The 22,875-nt window shown below is 41.7% G+C and overlaps 1 protein-coding gene across 3 annotated transcripts in view; it reads left to right on the top strand.

Annotated features, from left to right (window-relative positions):
* AFF1 (ALF transcription elongation factor 1) overlaps positions 1-22,875 on the top strand; it is a 96,842-nt gene that overhangs the window by 15,854 nt on the left and 58,113 nt on the right. For all 3 annotated transcript variants that reach the window (XM_074589140.1, XM_074589139.1, XM_074589142.1), the window contains exons 2-3: positions 16,869-16,989; positions 17,532-18,443. In XM_074589140.1, coding sequence (XP_074445241.1) covers positions 16,869-16,989; positions 17,532-18,443 — 1,033 coding nt within the window. The remainder of the gene's footprint in view (positions 1-16,868; positions 16,990-17,531; positions 18,444-22,875) is intronic.

Genomic DNA, 22,875 nt, shown 5'->3' with positions numbered 1-22,875 from the left:
CTCATACAGCTTCCTATACTGAGGGAAAGATGGGAGCTTTTCAAACAGAGGTTCAGATGATGCAAGGAAAATTATTTGGAAAATTGGAAAGATGTTGAATAAATGTGTTCATAATTTAAAGGACAAAATATTTATAGCTTTTTAAAATTATTCTCTTAAAGGAGAAGCTTTTTGTAGTTGCTGAAAGCGATAGCTTGTGTAAAATGAACTGCATGTAAATATTTTTAAAAAGCAGGAAAAAGGAAAGATAAGCTACTTCAGAGTTAATTTTGGAGTGGCATATGCTTTGCAATGTGCATTAGGCATGCATCGGTACCTGCCTAATGCACGCTGTCATGGATTATTGCTTTTGCATAGTCTGAACGCTTTCCAAGTCCTTTTGAATGACAATGAGATGCTTTGTTATATAGACATCAGGCTAATGACTTGAATGCAGTATGAAACTCTGGCATAGAGAGATAGTCAGATATGGAGCATGTGTGCCTCGTAATAAAATTGAACAACAGCTACAAACCATACGAAAATTAGCAGGCACTGGCGTGTGTAGATGGAAAAATTAGGAAATACTTCTTGAATGATTATAGTCTGGCGGACACTGCAGGAAAGATTTTAAAATAGGCTTTTCAGTGTATAAACAGATTTTTTTTTTTTCTGCAAACAGGACTAATCTCTTCTGTTCCTGCTTAGTCCTTGCTATGCAGATAAGACTCGTCCAACCTGTTACTTGGTACATGCTGTTATGGAACTGGAAAACTCAATAGGAAACCTTTTCATTCTTGCATGATTTGTTTGCTGCTAATTCCTGTGAAAGTGTGAAAGAACTTAGGTCTTTAGTATTCTTAGTTTTCTTTAGTGTTTTTTTAATCTCAGATTAGTTACAGTACTGTCCCGTTCCTGTTTGTAGCATGCTAGGTCTGATTTAGTTAATTGTTTGGGAAAGATTTTACACAGAGAGTATGTTCCACAAAAAAAATATGAATTTGCTCATGTGCTTAATAAGTTGCAGGGTGTTAAGGATTCAGGAGGTAGAATTGCACATGTCCGTATTTCTGAGACAGTTTCAAATGCTCATATTTGTAGGTTTTGCTTTTGCTATACTTAATAGCAAATTAAACTACTGATTCTATTGATGTGTAGTTTAGTCTTTAAAGAACATCAGGTTTGCATCACAAAAGCAACAAATGCAAAAGCTGATGTTTATTCCTTTTTTTGTTGGGCTTTAATTGCGTTAAGCTGTAGGGCTTCAGGAGTACATGTTAGCCCACACCTGGGATGGCAACAGAAGGTAGAAAGGAGGAGAGGACCCTGCTGGTTGTGCAGAAAATACGAGGTGAAAGGCTCTTAGAGTCTGCAGCAGTCTCACTGCCAGTCTTGCAAACTGTCTGACAGCATTTAGGAAAGGCTTGGTGAAATCAGGCCTTTGAAGAACATAGGGGGGTTTTGGAAGTGTTAAAAGGGTTATGTGCTTTACAATGGTATGGATGGTTCTGTTGCCTCAAGAGGAGAATTGACAAAATATTAGTTGTGATGTGTGTGCTTGTGCGTCATGCAAAGCAAGATGAAGTAATGCTGAAACTGGTGCTCCACCCGCATGACGTGATGTGGGCAGTGTGCAGGGGCTCTTCGTGGAGAAATGGTGTTGAAGTTGAGCTGCATGTGAAATGAGGATGTGAGGCACTGTGTGGCAATAGGTATATGATGTGGCACCTGTGGACTGCATGGCAGTGCAGCTGATGGACTGGTGAGCTGCTTGGCAGAGCATGGACAAGGTCAGCTGATAGCAGGCTCCTATGGAAAACTCGACTGGATGTATAGGGATGTTAGCTATGTGAGGAAGAATATCATGTGAGATTTAAAACGCAGACACATGAAGCAGCTTCTCACTGAACATTTCAGTTTCTTTTTTACTAATTATATATCTTGTTAAAATTTTTCTTTGGTGTAGTGGAGAACAATAATGTTTTCTTTTTTTAAAATAACATTTAGGAAGTCAGTTCTGTAAAATCAATGAACAAAAGGCACATCAGCTTGAATAATCTTAATGTAGTCTTAAAGTAGAAAATTTATTGCATTTGACTTCTTGCACCTGCAGTAAGCATTTATGTGTACTTGAAGAACTGAGGTAGAAAAACAGATTGTAAGACTTGAATCCTTGATTTTACTTGCAAAATGATTTCACATGGGAAATTAAACATTGGGTTTTTTCTTAAATGTAATAGCTGGTATAATCTAGATTTTATTTTTTTTTACTTTGCTGTAACCTACTTTTTTCTTAAGACCTTTCAACTGAGATAGTTCTTTGAAATGCTTATCATTTTTATGAGGACTCTGGGGAAATAGTGGCTGGGTTGAGGGGAACTATTTGGCTTTGCTTTACTGAGTACTTCTGTGATAGGTCAGGAATGAAATGTTTGGATGGTTGGTGTGAAGAAACAGTAGGTCTAAGCGATAACAGTTTCATTTCCTACAATCAGTAAGATGGAAATATATGTTAAATCAAAATCTTGTAATTGTGTGAAAAAAAATTAATTAAAATAGGTCTGGAAAATTAATGGCAAAACCTATTTTTCTTGATCCCTTACTTGATTATTTGGCTGTTTCTCAACCAGTACTAGTTTGCAACAGCCTTCTTACCTAATCTTTCAGATCTCCAGGGTTTTCCAGTAAAAGACATCCGTTTGGAGCCTATTTTAAAGAAATAGAAACCTGATTTTATCTCTACATTCCATTTTTTGTAGATCGCTACTGTTGAATGCATGGTTCTCTTGCTGCCTTTAAACCTATTACCAATAAATTTGATTGTGCTAAGCAACAATAACAACAAAAAAGATATTTCAAGGCAAAAGCAAATTAACAGGTAGGGGATAGGTCTCGTATGTGGTAGAATGTAGATTTTACCTGATGCATTTTCCCAGCCAAACCTGGAACAGTTCATCCAAGGTGCTGGATCTCTGCTGCTGAAAGGAGGAAGTCAGAGGTATGGTGGGAGATTTTGTGCAGCACTTTACTGAAGAAAGCCTTCAGATTGCTTGGGCAGCAGCAGTTAACCACTTCTGTCTATTCAAGTATGCCTTACCAGCTTTAGGAACAGTGATGTTGTGCTAGTGGCGGGTGAGTTGATAAAACATTGCAGTCATGGCCTCTGCATTTCTCCCGGGGAACACCTTCTCCCTGTGCTGAGCAGTTGCGCACACACATGCGTGCAGTGAAAGACTGTCCCTGCTCTGAAAGGCTTGCTGCTTACCATGTAGTAGTTTCCCTGTTCCTGTGCTCATATAACTGACCTAAAGAGCTGTTACAGTAATATTTGGCGTAGAGATAATAGCTGAAGTGATGCACTGAAGTGTGGAGTGATAGAGGATCCACCTGGGCTTAACAAAACTTCAGTTTTGTCACTCCTCCACCAATTTTACTTCAGTCACATCATTTTCCTGAGCTGGGCGTTGTAAGCTAACACTTGAGTTAGATTTATTTATGTGTCTCAGGCTGACTTAAACAACTGGGAGAAGTGCACAGTTGTTTTTATTATGAGTGGCATGTAGATAATCAAGAGTGAGAAACATTGTGGGAGGGGGTAATACTGACGGGCAGTCCATTGTTCCAGAGTGGTGGGAGTTGTTCTGGGTGCTGTAATCTTCCTGGGGAGCAGAAGGTGTCGAGCTGGGTCGTTAATGGGTATACTCACCTTAATGTTCTTTATTGCCCTCATACTGTATGAACACTGACTTATCCAAACAAATTGCCACTGTGCTGCTCTAACGTGGCCACATTTGAGTTCATTTAGACATTCGTAATTCATGGCAGTTGCAAAGTGCTTTACCGCTGTTTTCAAAAAGGGGGGAAAAAACCCACCACCTTACACCTGCAGAGGCAGGGTAAGTACCACTGAAAAAGTTACTTCAGCAGCAGCTGACTAAGCACAGTAGCTTGTTACCCTGCTGCCAGCATGCCTACGCTTGCCCTGTGGCGAGCTGGGAATAATACAAGGTTGGGTTTTGTTGATGGGAGACTGTATGACTTTTAAATCCATAAAAATGGGAAGAGGTCACTTCTGAGAAGTAGATCTTGATCTTGTGTTCAGGGTGGGTTTGCATGTGAAACATCTGGTTTAAAAGCTAAGCTCAGGCTACAGGAAGATTTGTCTTAACTGCAGTAAGTTTTTAACAAAATTAGACTGTAGGTAGCACACTTAAATAGAAGACTGGTTACTTTTTCAGAAGACTGTGTATTATGACAACAGTTCTTTTGCAACCCTGGGTTACTACAGTACATCTGTGGTTATTTAAACACACACTTTCCCTAGTGAGATTTGATCCTAAGGTCACTTCCTTTTAAAGTTACTTTGCATCTGTGTTGTATTGTAATGTTTACACTGGGTGGAGCAATGTCAGTCCTGACAGCCCTGGAAAGTGACTGAGCCTTGTGTGAATGTATTTTTCAACTGTCTCTATCTTCCTCCTCCTTATCTGAGGAAATCAAAATGAGCGTATGTCATTAGAGATACTTTCTCCCTTGCCCACTGACACTCTTTTGGGTGGGTTTCTCAAGGTATGGCTTTCTTCTGGAAGAAGAAACCCTGGAGAAAATTGTGTGACTGTCTCTTTCCTCACTTGTTTCCTTATTATTTCCTTACATCATTTTTGCATTAATTCTATAGAAGTGTGCATGTCACTTCGAGGGCTTTGTGATAATTTTTTTTTTCATGCATAATATTTGGTAGAAGTCTGGGCTTTGATCTGGAAATGTGTCACAGTTCTTACATGGGGAGCTCTGCTGGCTTTAGGAAGGCAGGTAAAAATATGTTCATCTTCATGGGTATAAGCGCTAGTAAGGTTGCTATCCTATCATGCGTGGCACTTGGTAGGTAAAAAGACAAAAAAGGAATAGCCGTTTTTTGTGGTAAAAGTGACTCATAGCTAGTGATAATATGTTGTTCATAACTGGGGAAAGCTTACTACTGGGGCGTAGGTTTATACGAGATATCATTATGTGTATATGAAGTGTTTAATCAGAAATGACCCTCTATGGACAGCATTTTAAATGCAAAATTGACTGCACCTTCTCTATTGAAGTCCTTTTTCTGCACTCATTTTTCATACTACTCTCTTGGAAAAAAAAAAACGTAAATAGAATTCTTGTGTTGATTGTAATACTATGCTCTATTGAAAAAAATTGTTTTGTGTTTGTTATCTTAGAATAATGAGCGTATGTTAGTCAGAGTTTCTTTAAAAAAAAAAGACGATGTCAACTCAGGAAACACGCTTTTCAGGATAGGAGAAGGGAAAGGAGAAGAATGGAAGGATATAAAGCTATTGACCAAGTATATGCTCCTCTGTAAACCAAACAAACCAATTTAGCAATGTCTTTTATCTGTTTGTCCACTTAACATCAGAATCTGCCTTTTTCTGGCTGTTTCTTAGGCAGTCTAGTTAAATTTCTAAGCAACATAGCATATGCAAAGAGCGGTGGGTTACTACAGTAAGTCTGTGCATAGCAGTTGCCAAACTGTTTGCAGCCTTGAATCAACAGTGTTTCCTGATTGGTTCAACTAAGCTACCCTTAGCTTGATTCAGCCAGGCAGCTCATGTCTTTTGGTCATTTGGTGGACCTGCTGGGGCTTAGAAGGAAGATGTAGAGGCACTCGAGATGGTGGTGTGAATGCAGGTGCTCTAGACTGTGTTATGCAGCATGTCTGTTCTCATTGGAAAATAAGCTAACGTGGAAGGAGTTTGCCTCAACACAGCTGAACCATCAGGAAGATAACATCAAAGGCTTGTCAGAGTGGGACCTAAGCTAATGCAAGATGTTGCCAAGACAAATCCAGAAGAAAGAAGAATGACAGATGAAAACTGAAGTGTGCTCTTGCAGTCGCTGTGGTAATGAATGGTGCTTAATGAAGGCTATGCTAGGTGTCTTCTAAGAAGTCCATTCTGAATAGCCTATGAACTTGCATGTTGAAGCAGGTTTTGAGAGGGGAGGCAGGAAGTGCTTAGAAATGGTGTGAGTGTGGGACCACTTGGAAGAAGACAAGTAGAATGGAGTGGGATAAGAATGTGAATTATCTGCATGACCACTGTGGGGGAAGCAAGAGGAACAGAGCGGCTGGCCTTTGAAATCTGTTTTTCCTGTGCTTTGACGGTAGTTGTTTTCTCTCTGAGCTAAACTTCCAAGCCGACCCAAAGTTTACATTCTGTTAGAAAGGCTGCACCCCATATGTTTATTGATAGTGCCAAGGCCTTGTATTTACTTCCAGCAGCCTTTGATCTAGGAAGGTATGATGCAAGTACCTTTGAAGGGTAAATGTCTTTTCTGTTTGTGTGATCATTTCCTCAGGCCTTTTTGCAGACAAGTCTTGGGGTGATTGTGGGTGACTCAGAGTCCCCTCCCTGTTAGAGCAGGATCTGCTCAGCAGGGAATGCCATTTCCCCAAACAGACCCATTCTCAGACAAAGCCAGGATGTAACACACTGTCAGGGGGATCTGGGTGTGCATTTCTCAAAGTACCATCTGAGCTTAACCGTATTGGTCTGAGAGTGTGCTGTGGGAGCACCTCTGGAGGCACATGTGAAAATGTTTGCTCAGCTGTGCAACAGTGGAGTATAATTGTGTTAGTGGCACATTGAAGTCTCCTGTTCTGATACAAAGAGTGAAGTTTAGAATTCTTCACTGTCGCCTCTGCAAAGTAACCCCAGTCGTTTGGGCATGTGTCTCTGTGCATCCTGACCAGATCAAAAAGATCCTTGCTGATGAAGTGAGAAGAGACGTGAAAGGGCTCCTCTTGCTTGCAAAAGCTGCTCACGTGCAAGCTAAGTCTTGTCACAGTTGGGTCACCACAACCAAGGCTACTTGGCGTGCAGCTGCGAGGGGCTCTTGGAGCCTGGGGAGTAGTCCTGCAGTCAGGTCCTGTCCTAGGCTGCACATCTAGAGCTGCTCCATCAGTGCTACTCAATTACTGAAATAGCATTCAAGTTGCAGATCTTTACTCACCTACCCAAAAAGATATAAGTGCCTTCAGGGATGAAGGGCAGTCGGACCACTTCCTTGGCCTGGGGAAATCCTGAGATGGGTGCCTGATGAATTTAAGCTGACCTATTCAGAATTAGTTGCCTCTGAGAGGTGAAGTGGTTAAGATTTTTCTTTGCATGTAACTGGTGATTTAAATTTTTCACATTTCCTCCTTTGCCTGCCGCATTCAGATCAAACAAAGCCTTAAATTCATCCTTAAATTCATCATTGTTCCAATGCCTTGTCTGCTCTCCTTGTAATTACGCTTCACACATCCACAGCTTCTTAGAAGCCATCCTTGTGTATTTGCATTTAGATGGAGAATGACAACTTTTATGTTCCGTGTGTAACTTATAATTAGCACCTCTTCTGACAGCATTCCATTAACGTAAGTGAACATGGGATGAGTTGAAAGCCTGGCTTTCTTTAGAGACTTCGTTTCTGCAGCATCCCAAGTGGAGGGGCTGCTTCTTGGTTTGTTCAGGTGCTTCGACTACAGCAATGTAGTGAATTGCTGTTACTGAACACGATTAAGTGAAGATTTATAAACTGAAGTAATTGTCACATTTTTCCGAATTTTGTGAGTTGCTGCTGTAGGTGGCAGTTAAGTGAGGCTGGCCCTCAGCATGAACTTCTGCTTCTTGTTGGGACCATCCTTCTCCTAACAGGCTCTGACTGCTTGCTGCATTCTGGCCTCTTGGGGGTTCACCACTTCGGGAGGGGGTCGTTTGTTTGTGTTACATATTCATTGTGAGGCTTTCTTGCCTCTTGCGATCAAAAGCTTTCCGCTCCTAGTGTAAATGGTGTGTCTGTGGAGACTGAGGAGCAGCCGACTGGGGTATGAGGGCTCCCATCACTGTGGAGGGGAGGAGGAATAGCATGCCCTGCTGCTTGGGGAAGCACCACAGCTTGGAACACTCCTATTGGCAGCGTTTTCGGATGGAGAGTGCCACATCTTTTTTGAAAGTGTCCAAGGCCTGTCTAGTGCGATATTGCTTAAATGGCTTTCATTTACAACTAAATAAAAGTTCAATTTTAAACATTTCAGTGTGTGAGGGGAAAATCCAAGTAATAAACCTTTCATTTGTTTGCCTTTTTTGAGTAGGCAGAGAAGAGGTTGTTACCATTGATTATTTGCATCTTTTCACGAATCTTCTTTTTCCTCTTTTGAGCCTTCAGTGGTTTGTAGAACATAAGCTGAGAAATACTGCTACGAATCCTGGGGTGTGTTTTTAAGCACATAGCTCTCTGAGGATTTGGAGGTTTTAGGCTCAATTCTGTGAAGGGTTTGTTGTGTTTGAAAAACATCTGAGAGTTCCCGATTCCTGCCAAAGTCACTGGGCGCTGCAGGGGCTCATCTCTTCTCAGGAAACGTTCAGGTTTATTCCTGGGAACTGCTTGATGAAGAAAGGCCTATTGATGCCAAAAGGAAGCAAAAACCTTTTAATGGCTGAGTATGAATATATTTTTAAACTTGGCAACAGCAATAGGAAATGAATAAGTAAGAATTTGAACCCAAAGATTACCGTGGAGGAGGCAGAGTGAGAAGATGCTTAATGCTACGTAGGTAGAACTGACTTTTTTCTGGCAAAAGCCAACTTAGCTTCTACTTAAGCAAACTGGAAGTTCCCTGCTGCCTGTTATAACATCCCAGCCATTCTCCACTTCAATTTTTTGGTGTAACCTAGAGGGCTGTGTATTTAAAGCATAGGAAGAGATGTATTCAGCATCATTTTTCCATATGGCTTGAAGGAAAGCTTGCACTACTGGATTTTCTTGGAACATTATTTTTGTTGAAAAATATTTGCCAAGAGATTTCTTACAATCATTGTAGAAGTACGGATGGGCTGTGAGGCCTTGATCTCTTGCTCAGTGGTCTAATGCTGCTATCATACAGTCAGTAAACAGGGCTGGATAGACTTGATGAATTGAAGGAGCTAGAGGAAGCAAAAACTTGAAAAACAAATTCCAACTCATATTTCTCCACTGTGAAAATATGTATTTTTGGAAAGCATGTACCAAAGCTGGTTGATGGTGATGCAGAAAATAATTGACTAACAGTACCATCTGCTGTGCTTCTGCCACGTTTTCCTCTTATCATTTGTTTCTGTTCAAAGTGTGTATGTTCTGTGAAATAGTGTTTGATGTGAAACAGAACTTAAAAATATCCAGCAAGTCACAACTTGATGATGTCTCCATAAAGGAAAGGAAGCAAAGGTTGGGACGAGGCATTTTTGGTGCTGTTTGGTATTAGCTTTAATGTCGTCCTTTCATCTGCTTGTCTTACAGTCACTGTCAGGCAAGCTGCTTAGGTGATACAGTGTGAGAGCTGAACACATCTGTGATGCTCAGTAACTTTCTGTGCCATGCGTTTATCCACATTTCTTTTCAAGCTGATGGGCTAATGAATGAAACAGCATATTTAATCTTTGTAGATGCGATCCTGGCTGTAGAAATTGGTGGCAATTATTCTGTGGAGGCTTTTAGAGCAGCAGAGCCGGGGTGCTGCAGCAAGGCTGTTACAGTGCATCCATGTGATTTCTATTTAATCTTTTTGGGGGGCAATATGTCTTGCCTTGAAATTAAACAAGAATATGTTTCTTAGTCTTGAGAAATGTTGATCAGCAGCTTTGCACAATAAAAAGAGAGTCCATTTTAATGTCAAAACAGCTTCAATAAATTTGTGATTTCCTGCAGTTGTACTAAAACGAAATGTTCTCTCTTACTGTTTTGGAGAAAGAGATTCTGCGCGGTTCAGAAGGAAGCGAGTGTTGTTTTCGTGTTTGCTTTTTAGCCTGCCTCCACTCCCTTCTCTGCTGTTGGAATAATTCATTTTGGGACCCAGCAACAGATCTTACTACAATTAGAACTAAAGCAGATTTTTATTTTCATTCAGAGAACACACAGGACAGAAGGAAAGGCAGAATTTCTTCAAGCACCAGACATTTTGAAAATGTTGTCATGGGCTGGATTGTCACGTATCAGCATTTGAAGCTCTGTAGTAAGGATTGCCATGTCACTGAGAGCAGCTTCAGAGCACGTTGGTATTTTCATGGTTTCTATTACAGACCCAAGCCTGGATGATGTCATGGGTCAGCATGTATGGTTTGCAGAACTTTCTGAGCCAAATCTCTTATTACTGGAGCAAGGGGACTACCTTCTCCAGCATGGGCTGCTTTGAGCCTAGGAGTATTTTACTGTTTCAGTGTGTAGCAAAGCATGATTTGGCTTTTTTTGTGGTGGGCAGGGAGGATTTGTGCATGTGTTTACTGCTTATGGAGCATATCTGAAGATGATCGAGACTGCACTAATGTTTGTCTCATCTACCTGTCAGAACAGATGGAGCACTTGCGTTTTCCTGGTGACACGTCAAGAGTAGCCCAGCTGCAGAGAGTGCAGCACTGGTTTTGATGCTCCAATCTTGAACTGTTTCCCCCCTGAAGACAGATGGGGTGGGATCGTGGAGTCTCCCAGCTCCCAGGCTGCGATGTGCTTGGCATCTTGATGCTAAGCCTGGAGGTCCAGTTTCCCAAAGCATTTCCACCAATCAGGAAGAGCTTGGGGGTGGGTTGGATTTTGAGGTTTTTTGAGTTCCCATTCTAGGAAAATCTAAATATCAAAGCTGCTAATCTGGAAAGGTACCTGAAGAACAGGAGCTGGGGTTCACCCTGCAGCTCTGGCAATAGCAAGGTTAGGGCTCCGTCCCTCCATGCGCGAGGGACAGCTTGCCAGAGCCTGGCAGGTGGCTTCACTGCACAGATTTCCTCTGACAGCGCCTGACAGGCTGTGGAGACCTCCTCTCTTGGCACAGGTCCACACAGGGCCTGAGCTGACTGTGGTTCTCCAGTGCTTTCTGCCTGACTTCCTAACACTGACTTTGGCAAAACTGTGCAGTGTTATGAGTTACAGCATCACTCAACTCAAGTTTTCAAAAGCTTTAAAGAGCATATTGACAAATGTCCTAAATGGCCAGGTTAATGGTGGACAGAAACAGCGTCTCTGTAGATGCTGGGACTATGGTAACTACAGACTTACATTAAAAAGTGGACATTTCAGTACACAGCCAACGTTTCTACTCTGAATCAGGAATGCCATCTAGTGCGATATGACTTACTTGTTTTTAAATAAAAGCACCCCTCAGTATGAGATGAGGCAGTGTGCACAGAAACTTGACCCCTACACGATAAAATAATATGAATTAAAATAAGTTTTAGCTGTTGTCTTCAGGTAGTTTAAGGGCTTGTCTGGAACTTAAGAGATGGGAGGGCTGGTGCTCTCAACTGCATGACCAAATAAGTAGCTACTCAGTGTTTATTCCCTTATCCTTTTGCTTTTAAACCTGTACCACCTCCTGTGCACTGAAGTTGGAGGAAAACTCAGAACCAGAGTTGGTTTGATATATTTCAGAAAGGGAGGCAGGGGGTAGATGGCGATCCTGAACAGCAAAATGGAGGGGAATGACCCCTCACCTGGGTGAATGAGTAGTCGGCTGTGCATGGCCAGCAGCCTGGGCCACTAGACACCATGACAGCACGAAGAGGTCTGCAGTAGTAACAACACATGACTAACCTTGCTGAGCAGTGCCGGCTAGTCCTGTAAATGAGAGAGCAGCTGTGTCCACTGGGCTGTCCTGGAGCAGGCACGTTCGTCATCTTTTAAACCCGCAGGAACTGTCATTATGGCAAAAGGGAGATGTCCCTTCCCCTCACCTAGGTCCCTCCTCTCTTTCTCTTCACACACTCTTTAGAAAGATGATATTGCTGGGAAGAGAGCTTGGGATCAAGGAAGGTTCAGGGTAAGAAAAAGCCTTTAGCAGTATTACAGCCGCTGTTTTTGCAGCAAGCGGCATGTAAGATGTTTTAGGTTCAGTGTTGGGATACACGTAGGAAAGATAGCTACTTCTTATTGTAAATATTATTGTTGCAAGAGACACAAGTTACAGTTGTTTAGGGTTTTCCTTTTGTTTGAAGGTAATCAGAACCTCTGAGCAAAACAGCTTGATTGCTCTGAATTTGGATGCTTGCCAGCCTAGAAATAGAAGGATATCCGTAATCCACATGGACGTAGCACAGTGCTTTAGTAGAAAACAATTTGCAGGGTCATAATATGTGGCCTGGGGTGGATAGCTGGGTTTTTTTGAAGGTTTTTGTTTTAATTGCTGCTTCTAGTTTTTAAGCTACTTGCAAGTTTATGGGCTCCTCTTCCTCTAAGTTGAGATCTAGGCATTTATCTAAGTTGAGATCTAGGCAAATGAGGCATTTACAGCAAGGCATAATGTAAAACAAGAACCCTGCCCAGCCAGTGCTGACAGCAGATTTTATCCTGGGAGAACAAATAAAAACAGCCCATGAGGTTTTCCCCAGTTCTTCCAACATGTCAGACTGATGTTCTGTTTGCCTCCTTTGCAGTGAATTTTTTGCTCGTGTCTGTATGTGCACATATGTGTTCTGTTTTGTCTTAATAATTGACACTTGGTATTATTGTTAAGAGACTTTGTGGTAAAAAGGATGAAATATATGAGTAGTAATATTGTGCTAATGCTTTGGTTTATGATTAAAGTTTATGAACTCAAATAAACCTTTAATATTTGAGAGTTGTTTGATTTGGGGGGAGGGGTGTGGGTTTTTTGGTTTGTGGGTTGTTGGGGTTTTTTTGTTTGTTTGGGTGGGGTGTGGTGTTTTTTTTTTTTTTTGAAAGGTGTGGAAACTGAACCTTGTGAGCTGATGTATAGTGTCCAAGTGATGACTTCCCTTCATTTTGCTGGAGGTTTGCTCATGTATGTTGAAGGTCAGGCCTGTTTTGCACGACTGAAAAATGTGTTCTCATTGCCCAACGCAAAGTCCGTTGAAACTGATAGGAATTTTTTTGCCTACTTCAGTGGGCTTTGGCTCACCCTCCTGCTCTACAGGTTGAAACAGCTGAACAAAACACAAATGCTCTTGGTCAGAATTTCCACTTGTTTGTTTCGCAGTGGATTCTCACTCTGGAGTGATTCAACCTCTCAGTGCTCTACCAGCCAGGGCAATACGCACCTAGTTATGCTGATATTTGTGGATCATCAGTAATGCTTTTCAATCTTGGTTTACTGCTGATAGTGACACACTGCAAGAACAGTAATCTGAATAATTTACGGATCCTGCCCTTTTTACCCAGCAACAATAGAAAAAAAACCTTGTTAATACCAAGTCATGTTCTGTATAGGTTTATCATACAAAGGAGAGAACATGGATGAACATGTGGATTACCACTAACTCCCCACATCAGACATCTGGCATGTGGAAATGATACCCAGTTTGTTAACTGGATCCATGTAAAGTATTGCGTGATTATTTTTTTTGTTTGTTTAAGAAAGTTGATCTCCACTATCTCCTTGCTAATAACTCCTATGTGAAGAAGCTGATCAGGGGAGCAAATTTTAGGCTACTATTGAAAGCTAGACAAGCCGGGGTAGTGAAGTCATTACAAGATAGGATGCTTGACTCTAGTAGCGTGTGGAGGCAGTTGCTCAAAGTCCTCGGTGTTTTATAGGAATGGCCTCTACTACGGTAATGCACCTTGAAAGATCTCAAGTATTCAAATACTATTGCATATGCCATACTAAATAATAATGCACAAGTGATATGGTATGCTCTAGTAGTGACGTTAGAGTTTTGAAAGTTAACTGAGGTTGTTAAGGAGGTTGGGAATGAGTCTCTTAGAAGTTACTCTTTTAGTCTTGACAGTGTTCCCCAAGAGACTTGTGTTCAACATCAGGGCTTTTATGTCTTTCTCTGCCCATCTGAAAAAGGCAAACAGTCTCTTACCTGGGAAGATAAAATGAGATTGGGCCAGTTTCAAAAAGAAATGCATTGGCTGTGGCTTTTGTCCTTCTGTATTGTTAAGATGAACATTTTAAACTGCTTTCATTTCTTACCATCTTGGGGTTCAGCAGAGAGCTATGCCAGCTCAACAGCTTGTCTCCAGGAGGCCTGGATTTGAAGTGTGCCACAACAATCTGTGGATTGCAAATAGCAAAATCTATTTTGAGGAAAGTTGGCACAATATCTGTGTGCTGTGTACTCCAGCCAACACCATGAGTAACCTAATAAGTACTAGGGAGAAAACAAACAAAACCAAGTATGTATATTTGATGTTGCAGTTGTATTAAAAAGTACTGTGTAGGTCTGAGTGCGTGGCATTCATGGTGTGGATCGAGACAGAAATAGTAACAGGGTGGGCTGAGGTGTCAGCAGCATTGTGCAGACCAAAATGTGTAAGTGTATCAAAAGACATGAAGCGGGAGAAGGAGCTTTGCTCCCTTTAACACAGTTGTCACACTTGTAAAAAGTAGATCCCACTTGTGTCATTTAATTTCCTGTGTGTACCTCTGTCTGTTGAATGATGAAAGTTCTGGCTGAAGAACTGACAGGGAGAAACACGACTGGGAAAACAACTGATGCTCAAGGAGCAGGAGTTAAAACTAAGTTAAAATTGTCCTTTTGGATGTTTAGCATTGCACGAATACTGTTATTAGGCTCAAAAACATGCTTGGTGGTAGCTTCAGAAGGGAAAAGTAAAGGTGGGTGGGGTAGAGCTGAAGCTGTGCACCTCATTGCAGTAACAGTCTTGATTAGGCCAAACACATCGGAAGAACTCCTTGCAAGAGGGTTGTATGATTGTCAAGGGAAGATATTGACTGCAGGGCAAAAAGGCTGCTGGGAAATGGCAAGAAGCAAGGACTACCACCAAGGGCAGTCATTTTGTTCCTTTGCCTTCCCCACTGTGTTGGCTTGAGTGCTTGTGCAGCCACCGGGGAAATGGACTGGGGACTGGTAGGGGAAGAGGAGCTGATTGATTCAGGTTAAGTTGTACCCATCAAAACAAAACAAAAAAGGTTTGTTTTACAGTTGGTGCCAGTGTTCCTGACACTGGGCCATAGTGTCACAGGTTGGTGAAGAGGATGTTTCAGAGGTCTATTTCATGCAAAAAGCCAGCGTCTCAGCTGTTAGAACCATCTCTTGTGTTTTTTCTCATGTTTACTGTTAAGAGATTTTTTTCAAAGTTTATAGAAAGGATATTTACAGAATCATTTTTTACTTCCTGGAATGTTTGGAAAATGATGTTTCATTCAGGAAAAAATTTCCAGATAACTTGAACAGATACATTTAAAAAATGCTGTCAACTTGAAATGCGTTCACTTAAAAAATCATCTGCATGCATACAATTTCAAGCAGTAGATGTAGCTGAGATTGCTTCTATATTGCTTTATATTCCTCCTAATTTTTTGTCTTCTGCAATTGGTATCTCCCGTATCTGGCTGCACAAAGCTTTCCTGGCATACACAGGGCAACTGACCAACTAACTGATCGTAGGTATGAAATTGCTTACATGCCAAATGACATCAGATGCACAGAGGAAAAGCTTCTATTATATATTGTTTGTAACAGAAGGATTATGTATATTTACTGAATCAGTGACCTATGATTCCTTTTTAAAAAAAAAAAAAAATTAAAATTGTTTATATTGTTTGCAGAAGTGGGGTACATAGAGCCTACTGGAAACTTCTGTTTTGCTATGTTTGGAAACAGTTCAGCACTAACAAAGTTGGAAACTATTTTAAATGTGCACACTCTAACCCCTGAATATGTTTTTCTGTCTTAGTGACGCAAGTACCTTCTTGCTGCAGTTCCATATAGGGAAATTTGCCATCAGACAGCATCATTTTCCTGAGCTCGCATTGAGTCAGGAAACCACCTATGCAGTAGTCAGACCTCTTGGTTAAGTGTTACAGCAAAGCAAGTCCTCTGCCTCTCCTTTAGGGATGATTAAATTTTCAGTAGATGATTACTGGTGTGGTACTTGAGAAGATGTCACTGGTGGGGAAGACAAAGGCTCTTCCCCTCCAAACTGGGACACTTGAGAAGTTGAGTACTAAGAAGAATGTAGGAACTTGTATGGAAGGAAGAATGTACGTATGCAGTAGGCTGTGCAGCGGGGTAGAAATAGGAGAGGAGAGAAAAATCTGCATCCACATACTATACCTGCATGATTTTTCTTCCCAAATGTCCACAAATATTAGAACAATAGATTCTCTTATTTTGCAGAAGTATTTCACAGAGGAGATGTAGTTTAAAGGGTCTGTTTTTTCATGAAGTCATCCTACTGTGCACGAGACACTGCTTTATTGCTGTTTTGAGGTGGGGCTGGTGGAATTGAGTGCATGCGTATGTAGTTGAAGAGTAACAGGAGGATTCGACCTGGTGTTTTCCAAATTTGAGACCTTCTCTTTAAATACACTTTTGTGACTGCTTTAAATGCAACTACATGGTATTCCAGGTAAGCAGCTTTCCAAATTTATTTAAGGTCCATTTAAAGTACAGAGTAAGTTTTCGAGCCCGTTTATAAAGTAGGCAAAACTTAATCTCTGAAAGTGACAGTACCTTCAAAGTAGTGGATTCTTTTTTACTCTTAGGGGAAGAGTTGGAGTGGAAGTCTGGAGGAGAACAAGAATGCTAGTTTTTACCTCGATCATTGCAGCTGGATTTGCCAGCTCATGTGCTTATCGCCCACATTGACTTCTTCTCAATTTGTGCTTTACAGTTAAATGGATGGATAATTTTTCCCTTCCCACCCTTCTTGATGTGTGGTATTAGGAGCAGAAATCCCAGGGAACACACATCCTGTACCTTATATGTTACATTACTACGCAGTATGGCAAATACTTGATATAACCGATTTGTCAGCTATAACCACCCTGTGGATTTCAAAATTACTTTTGTGCTGGACATATACCATTGTCTGAAGACCACAGTTTCTGCACAAAGTAGATACTTGTTGATAACCCTAGTGTAAAGTGTTAACCATCCATTCTTTCTTTCCTAAAGCTTGTACAACGAGGATAGAAACTTGCTGCGTATTCGAGAGAAGGAGAGGCGGAATCAGGAGGCTCTGCAGGACAAAGACAAGTTCCCTGAGAAGACTCCCCTCTTTGCAGAACCCTACAAGGTAATGATAGGGGGTGTGTGATAGAGGGAGAGGAGGAAAGAGGGTTGGGGTGGAAGAGGGGAGTTGTGGCCTTTGCGTATGGTGTAGCAGACTTAAGCACAATACATGCAAACACAGCATCTTCTCATTTGCTTAATTTAAATTCATCAGAGTATGTGCTTAAAGCTCTGTACACCAGCAGAGACTTTGGTTGGACAGGTTCACTGGGGGGCTTTCTGTAGTCTTGGAGATTGAGGGAGAGTGCTTGTTGGCTGCCGGTCTGTCTGCAGCTGTGATTGAAACTGGGGTCTGATATTAGTGTTCCTGAAGACTACAGGCACACCTGCAATCTTGGCTCAGAAGAACTAATGCTGATTTTGTCAGTTGCGCTTGCTTTTGACAGACTGTGCATGCGGGATCAAGATGAGCTTGCATAACCTCATTTGTGGTGATGTGTGGTGATTAAAATAAGATCCTGAAGAATGCCTCTTCTTGAGCTGGTTCTCTTGGGGTCAAGGAGTCCATGCTTTTTAAATTTCCCCCTCTCTGTTTTTCTGTTGCAGACTAATAAAGAAGATGAGTTGTCAAGCCGAATTCAGAACATGCTGGGCAATTATGAGGAGGTCAAGGAGCTCATCAGCAACAAATCCCATCAGAATCTCATAGGGATTCCAAAAAGTGTTCCTCCTCTGATCCCACAAGGAAAGCCTGACCGCCCATACTTCCCTGAAAAAAGCAGCCATACTTTACCGTCATCATTCCACCGCACAACCTGCCATCCACCCATGGTACCTACAGTTGTAGTTCCTCCCCCTGCAAGCCACTCCATACACTACCAAAAGGCACAGTCAAGAACAGAACCAGCTTCTGGTTTGCACACCAAGAGTCACAGCTTATCCAGTGGTTGGAGCCATGGTCAAGAACACAGTCGTGGTGGTCAGGAAGGTCACATAGGTTTTCACCACAAGAGAAATGATAGGCGTGCAGTTGGTGAAGGTCGTGCTAATGAACTTCAGGCCTCCCTTTTGGCACTTTCTCCATTGCTGTCATCTTTGTCTTCTCCAGTGACGCCCCTGTCACCTCTACATTCCAGCCAGCGTGTCAATTCCAGGTCACAGAATAGTAGCAGAAGTCATGGAGTGACTTACAGTCAAACAAAATCATCTCAGGACCTAGTGACAGGATCACAGGAGAAGGAAAGTCGGGACAGCTCAGCCATTAACCTGACCAGCACCACCCAGCCTTCATCTCAGACTTTTCCCCCACCTTTGCCATCAAAAAACAGCGCAATGCAGCAGAAACCAACTGCCTATGTCAGACCAATGGATGGCCAAGATCAAGCACCAGTTGAATCACCGGAGCTCAAACCTCTCCTAGAGGAATACCACGGAGAACCCTATGAAAAAATCTCAGATCTGAAGGCGACTGCCAAAGCCAAACTATCCAAATTGGAAATCCCTTCTGAGCCCATAGAGGTGAGTGCAATTGTTGGGCGGCTCTGTTGCCAGCAGGGTGAATTCAGCTGTGAGCGAACAGGTCATTGAAGGGCAGAACTAACAGAAGCAATGATGGCTGCGCACGCATTACGGTGTTTAGAAGGTACATTTTGAAGTTGGCTTTTGCTGACCTGGGTGAGATATCTGTTTGGATGGTGAAAATACAACACTTGCCATGATTCTGTGGTTTTCTCAGTGAGGCTGCAGCAGGTTTTGTGGTTAGAGAGACTGGAGACTGCTTCTGTTACTATGAGTTTTGTTTTGCCTGTAAAGATTGTTGAAAAGGAGAGGGGGGGAAATGACATTATGAGAAGGTCAAGTGGTGATGCACCTGCAGTTAGTACATGCAGAGTGTCAGTATTTAGTCTGAGTGCTGGTGGGTAGAGGCCCCAAATCCTCACTGAATATTGGGACAGCTGACTGTGCACTGCGTTCTGTAGTCACCTGGTAGGTTGAAGGTTTGAGGGCTTTGTGATAGTGACTGTGAACACCATAGGGTTCTCCTAAGTAAGTTTGTAAGAGCTCGCTGTAGTCCCTCAGAAAAGTATTAATGTAGACAAAAGCCATCCTGTAGATTTCTGCCAGATGGATTTCGCCTAGATTCCTCGGGAGGCATGACACCATTCTGTCTCCTGCTTCATCAAATGCCTTTTGAGCAAGTTCTGAAGGTTTACGATCCTAAAACTTCTGTAAAATGTTGCATTCAAGCAAAGAGATACCCTCTTTCTTGTCCCAGCTATGAGCAAAACAAGCAGAAGGGTGCTATATGATTGTTCTTCAGCAGAAGGCAGTCTGGGCCCCAAGGGAGAGTGTGGGTGCAGTCTCCTTTTCATGTAAAAGGCTATTCATTAGCTGCAAACTGTAGGCAATTTCATGTGGAAAATGAGAGGAAACTGGCAAAATTACATTGGTGAGAAGTTATGGAAATGCTTTCATGTGAAAAGACTTTATTTGCTTCAAAATAGGTTTGGCATTGCACATCATACCTCAAAATAGGAAATGCACTGTGGTATGCATTTCATTGTTTGCTTGACCAGATATTTTACTCCTGGGGGAGAAACTAAAGCAGTGCAGAGTCTTACCTTCTGCGTTACCCATTCTTCATTATCCATTGCCAAAAAGATAAAGGGCATTTCTGAGCTTAAAACTCTTTGCCTCTTTGTGTTTTTGTTGTGTTTTTTTTTTTTATTTTTTTTATTTGAGGGCATGCTTAGTTTTCAGAAATAAGACTTCCGTGTTCTCTTGTGGTCCCATTTCTATTTTCATCTTATCTCTTTTCCCATCCTCGTGCTTTTTTATGTCATCTCGTTTATCTCTGGTTTAATATAATTTTAGATAGGGCAGCATTAGCTATGGTGCTGCATGCTGAATGAAACTTCTTTCTCACTTTCCATTGAGCATGTGACTCTGAATCCAAATGCCCATAAAAATCCTACAGCTGCCAGAGCACAAGTGGCATTACCCATGCTGGTGCAGGAGTGCTGTTAAGTCTGTGGCAGAGTTAAGAATGTAATAAAAAGGGAATTGAAGATAATGAAATAAATGGTTTTGTACAAACCAATACCCTGGTTTTAATTATACGCTTAGTCCATTTTGAAGCTGATAGATGAAACCTTTTGTGAACATGCTGAATGATTCTCATTTGAGGTAGGTATCTTTTTAGGCTGTGACCTCTGACAGTTTTCATGCATAGGTGATTGGGATAACGCTCTCATGAAAAAAGCCATGACTTCATTTTCTACTTGTTTCAGGCTTGTCATTATCATATTTACTTCTGTTTGGTTTCAGTGATAGTCTTCAGTGCTAAAGCCTGGAGAGTGAAGAGGAGGAAACAGCGTGGTTGCACACCTGGATATATTCCCTGTGTGCTGGATGCACAGTACGAGGGAGGTGACTGGGGAACAGGGCTGGGCTGGTTTGCTTTTAGGAAACTTCCAGTGACGTAGGTTGCACGGAGGTGAAAAATTCACCCAAAGAAAGGGATCTGGGGAAGGGTAATCAGGGAGTCCTTCAGCTGAAAGGTTGGCCCTCCCTTTTGTTTTTGATGAAACAGGAGTTGGGGGCAGGCTCCTGCCCTCTCATGACCCTGACAGTGAATAGGTCTAGACTAGTAGATACTGCTGTTCTTCCCTCTTCATCCCAGAAACTGGGAGCACGGTTTTACAAATTTTGCTTAAACTGTTCAGCCCCGGTTATACTGAACCTAGTATAGTTTTTCCCGTGATCTCCCTTGATCTCTCCATTTAGGAAAGCTGTGTCTTCTACCACGTGTTTTTTGGCTAATTGAATTTCTAAGGCATATGTCACCTGCAGCTGTGAATTTGTTATTGCCAGCTTCTGTTCATGGCAACACTGACAAGTTAAGCCTTCCAGTCTGAATTCACTGTAGAGCCTGGATAGTGGATAACTGTGCAGTGACTCACTTTGCTTTCACATAAAGAAACTGAACAGCTCTTCCCCAAATAAAAAACTTCACTTTCAGTCGGCATCCCCATCCTCTTTAAGGCATCTTTCCAAATCTATTCTGAGAAGACCTAAAAATATAGTATATGTGAAACTTAGATGTGTCCCTTCTGTTAACGTGCCAGCTTTTACCTCTTCCCCCAGCACCTAAATAAAGGTGCTTTTAAAGCCATTCTCCCTTTTCATGTCTTTAGGAGAGCCACAGCACCAACAGAGACCCTTGTATTACCTCCGTTGGCAGAGACTGTGATGTCTTAAAGGGAATTGGCTTGATGGCAGGTCCAAGAAGCAGTAAGGCTGGTTTGAGAGAGAATGTTGATAAATCCTCAAGCATTATTAAAGGTATAGTGTCTGGAGGAATGTGTAGCACTTGATGCTCACTGAAGATTTGGCTTTGGTTTCCTGGCAGTTTCATAAAGATTAGGGAGTTGCTCCTCTTATCTGATGTGATGAGACCTCATTGGACTCTCCTCTTTCACCTGCAAACTGGGAAGCAAATAGTGAAGCAACAAATTTAAAAAACAACAAGAAACAATAAAGGTGCCCAGATGTGTTAAGTCTTTTTGGTAAAACACTGTATTATCCTTGAAGCACACGGTATGCACAAAAATCTCTGTGTTCAAAGTGGGATTGCCGTCATCAAGTTCTGTTCACCTCATTAAACATTTCTGAATGGCCACCAGTTAAAACATGATTGTTGCATAGTATATAGTAATGACTAAATACCTGGAAAGAAGTTTGGATGACAAAAATAAAAAGTCCGTTCTAGATAAATAATTTTTCACTGACTTTTCTGTGGCAACTGAGCTTTTCTACTGTAAGGAGAGGTGAGGCAGGTGAAGCCTGTAAACTAGAAATAAATAATATTGCTTTATCTTGCATCCTTTAAAAATGAAAATCTTTTAAAATATATATAGCACTGTCATTTGGTCTTAACTAATGAATACAGAGTATTTAGCATTAAGCTACTATAGTTGTCTTTCTACCAGCCTTATATGTATTTATTATTTACTGAATAGAAGGGAGACTGTGCTTTTTTTTCTCTCTTCTCTTTTTATTTCTGTTTTTGATTCTTTTCTTTTTCTGCCCCCTGCTTTGCACCCAGAGAGGTAACAAGGTGTTACGTCTGTCTCCTGTGCTGCCCTCTTTATAGTCAGAAGTGCCTTACATGATTGGAGAAGGGTTTCCTTGCTTCACCACAAGCATTGTGTAAATTTGTCTTTTTGTTGGTGTGTGACTGCTAAAGAAGCAGATCAAACACAAATGACAATTGTTACTACTGTTTTTGTTAATGTTTGCTTACAGTCTCCAGAACAAAGAGCGGAAGAGCTGGAGGGTGAGGGCATGTGGGGCAAGGAGCAGGTGGTTGGTTCAAAAGCCATAAGGACATCTTGTATTATTACTTCATTTTAACCAGACTCTACTGTTCAAAGTTAATGTGTCAGACTGCAGAAGTCATAAATTAGAGGTAGTCTTGTTCATCTTCCTCTTTGATGCGTGGAGATGCTTGCAGCTCTCAGCTGCAAGACTTTTCAAGTTTGAGATCCTTGCTTATTCACTTGGCTCTAAGGTCTAGGCTTGGCTTTTATGTAAAATACCAAATAATAGGGTAATTGTTTAAAAAAAAAAAAAAAGGCATAGTGTTGCATTCAGCCGTCAGACCACCAGAAATGGGTAGTGTTTGTTCTTGCTGCTTGGAAGCCCAATCAGTGTGAAGAAAGGAACAGGATCCTGCATCTGCCTAGAGTGTGTCATGAAGAGGGGTAGGAGGGGTGCGAAGAAATAGTGCTTCTAAGAGAGCGGTTGAGTCCTTGCCAGCTTCTCCCATCAACTATGGATGGACTTAACTCTTTGGCTTATGCCAAACCCAACTTCTCTCCGTAGAGTGTCTCTGGCACCATTGCAGAACATTTGTCCAAATTCGGTTGCTCAATCTATCGCTTTGCAA

Source organism: Larus michahellis, chromosome 5 (genome assembly GCF_964199755.1).
Source record: "Larus michahellis chromosome 5, bLarMic1.1, whole genome shotgun sequence".
Classification (NCBI taxonomy): Eukaryota; Metazoa; Chordata; class Aves; order Charadriiformes; family Laridae; genus Larus; species Larus michahellis.
Note: the sequence above shows the minus strand (reverse complement) of the source record. Positions and strands in the feature narration are given on the sequence as shown.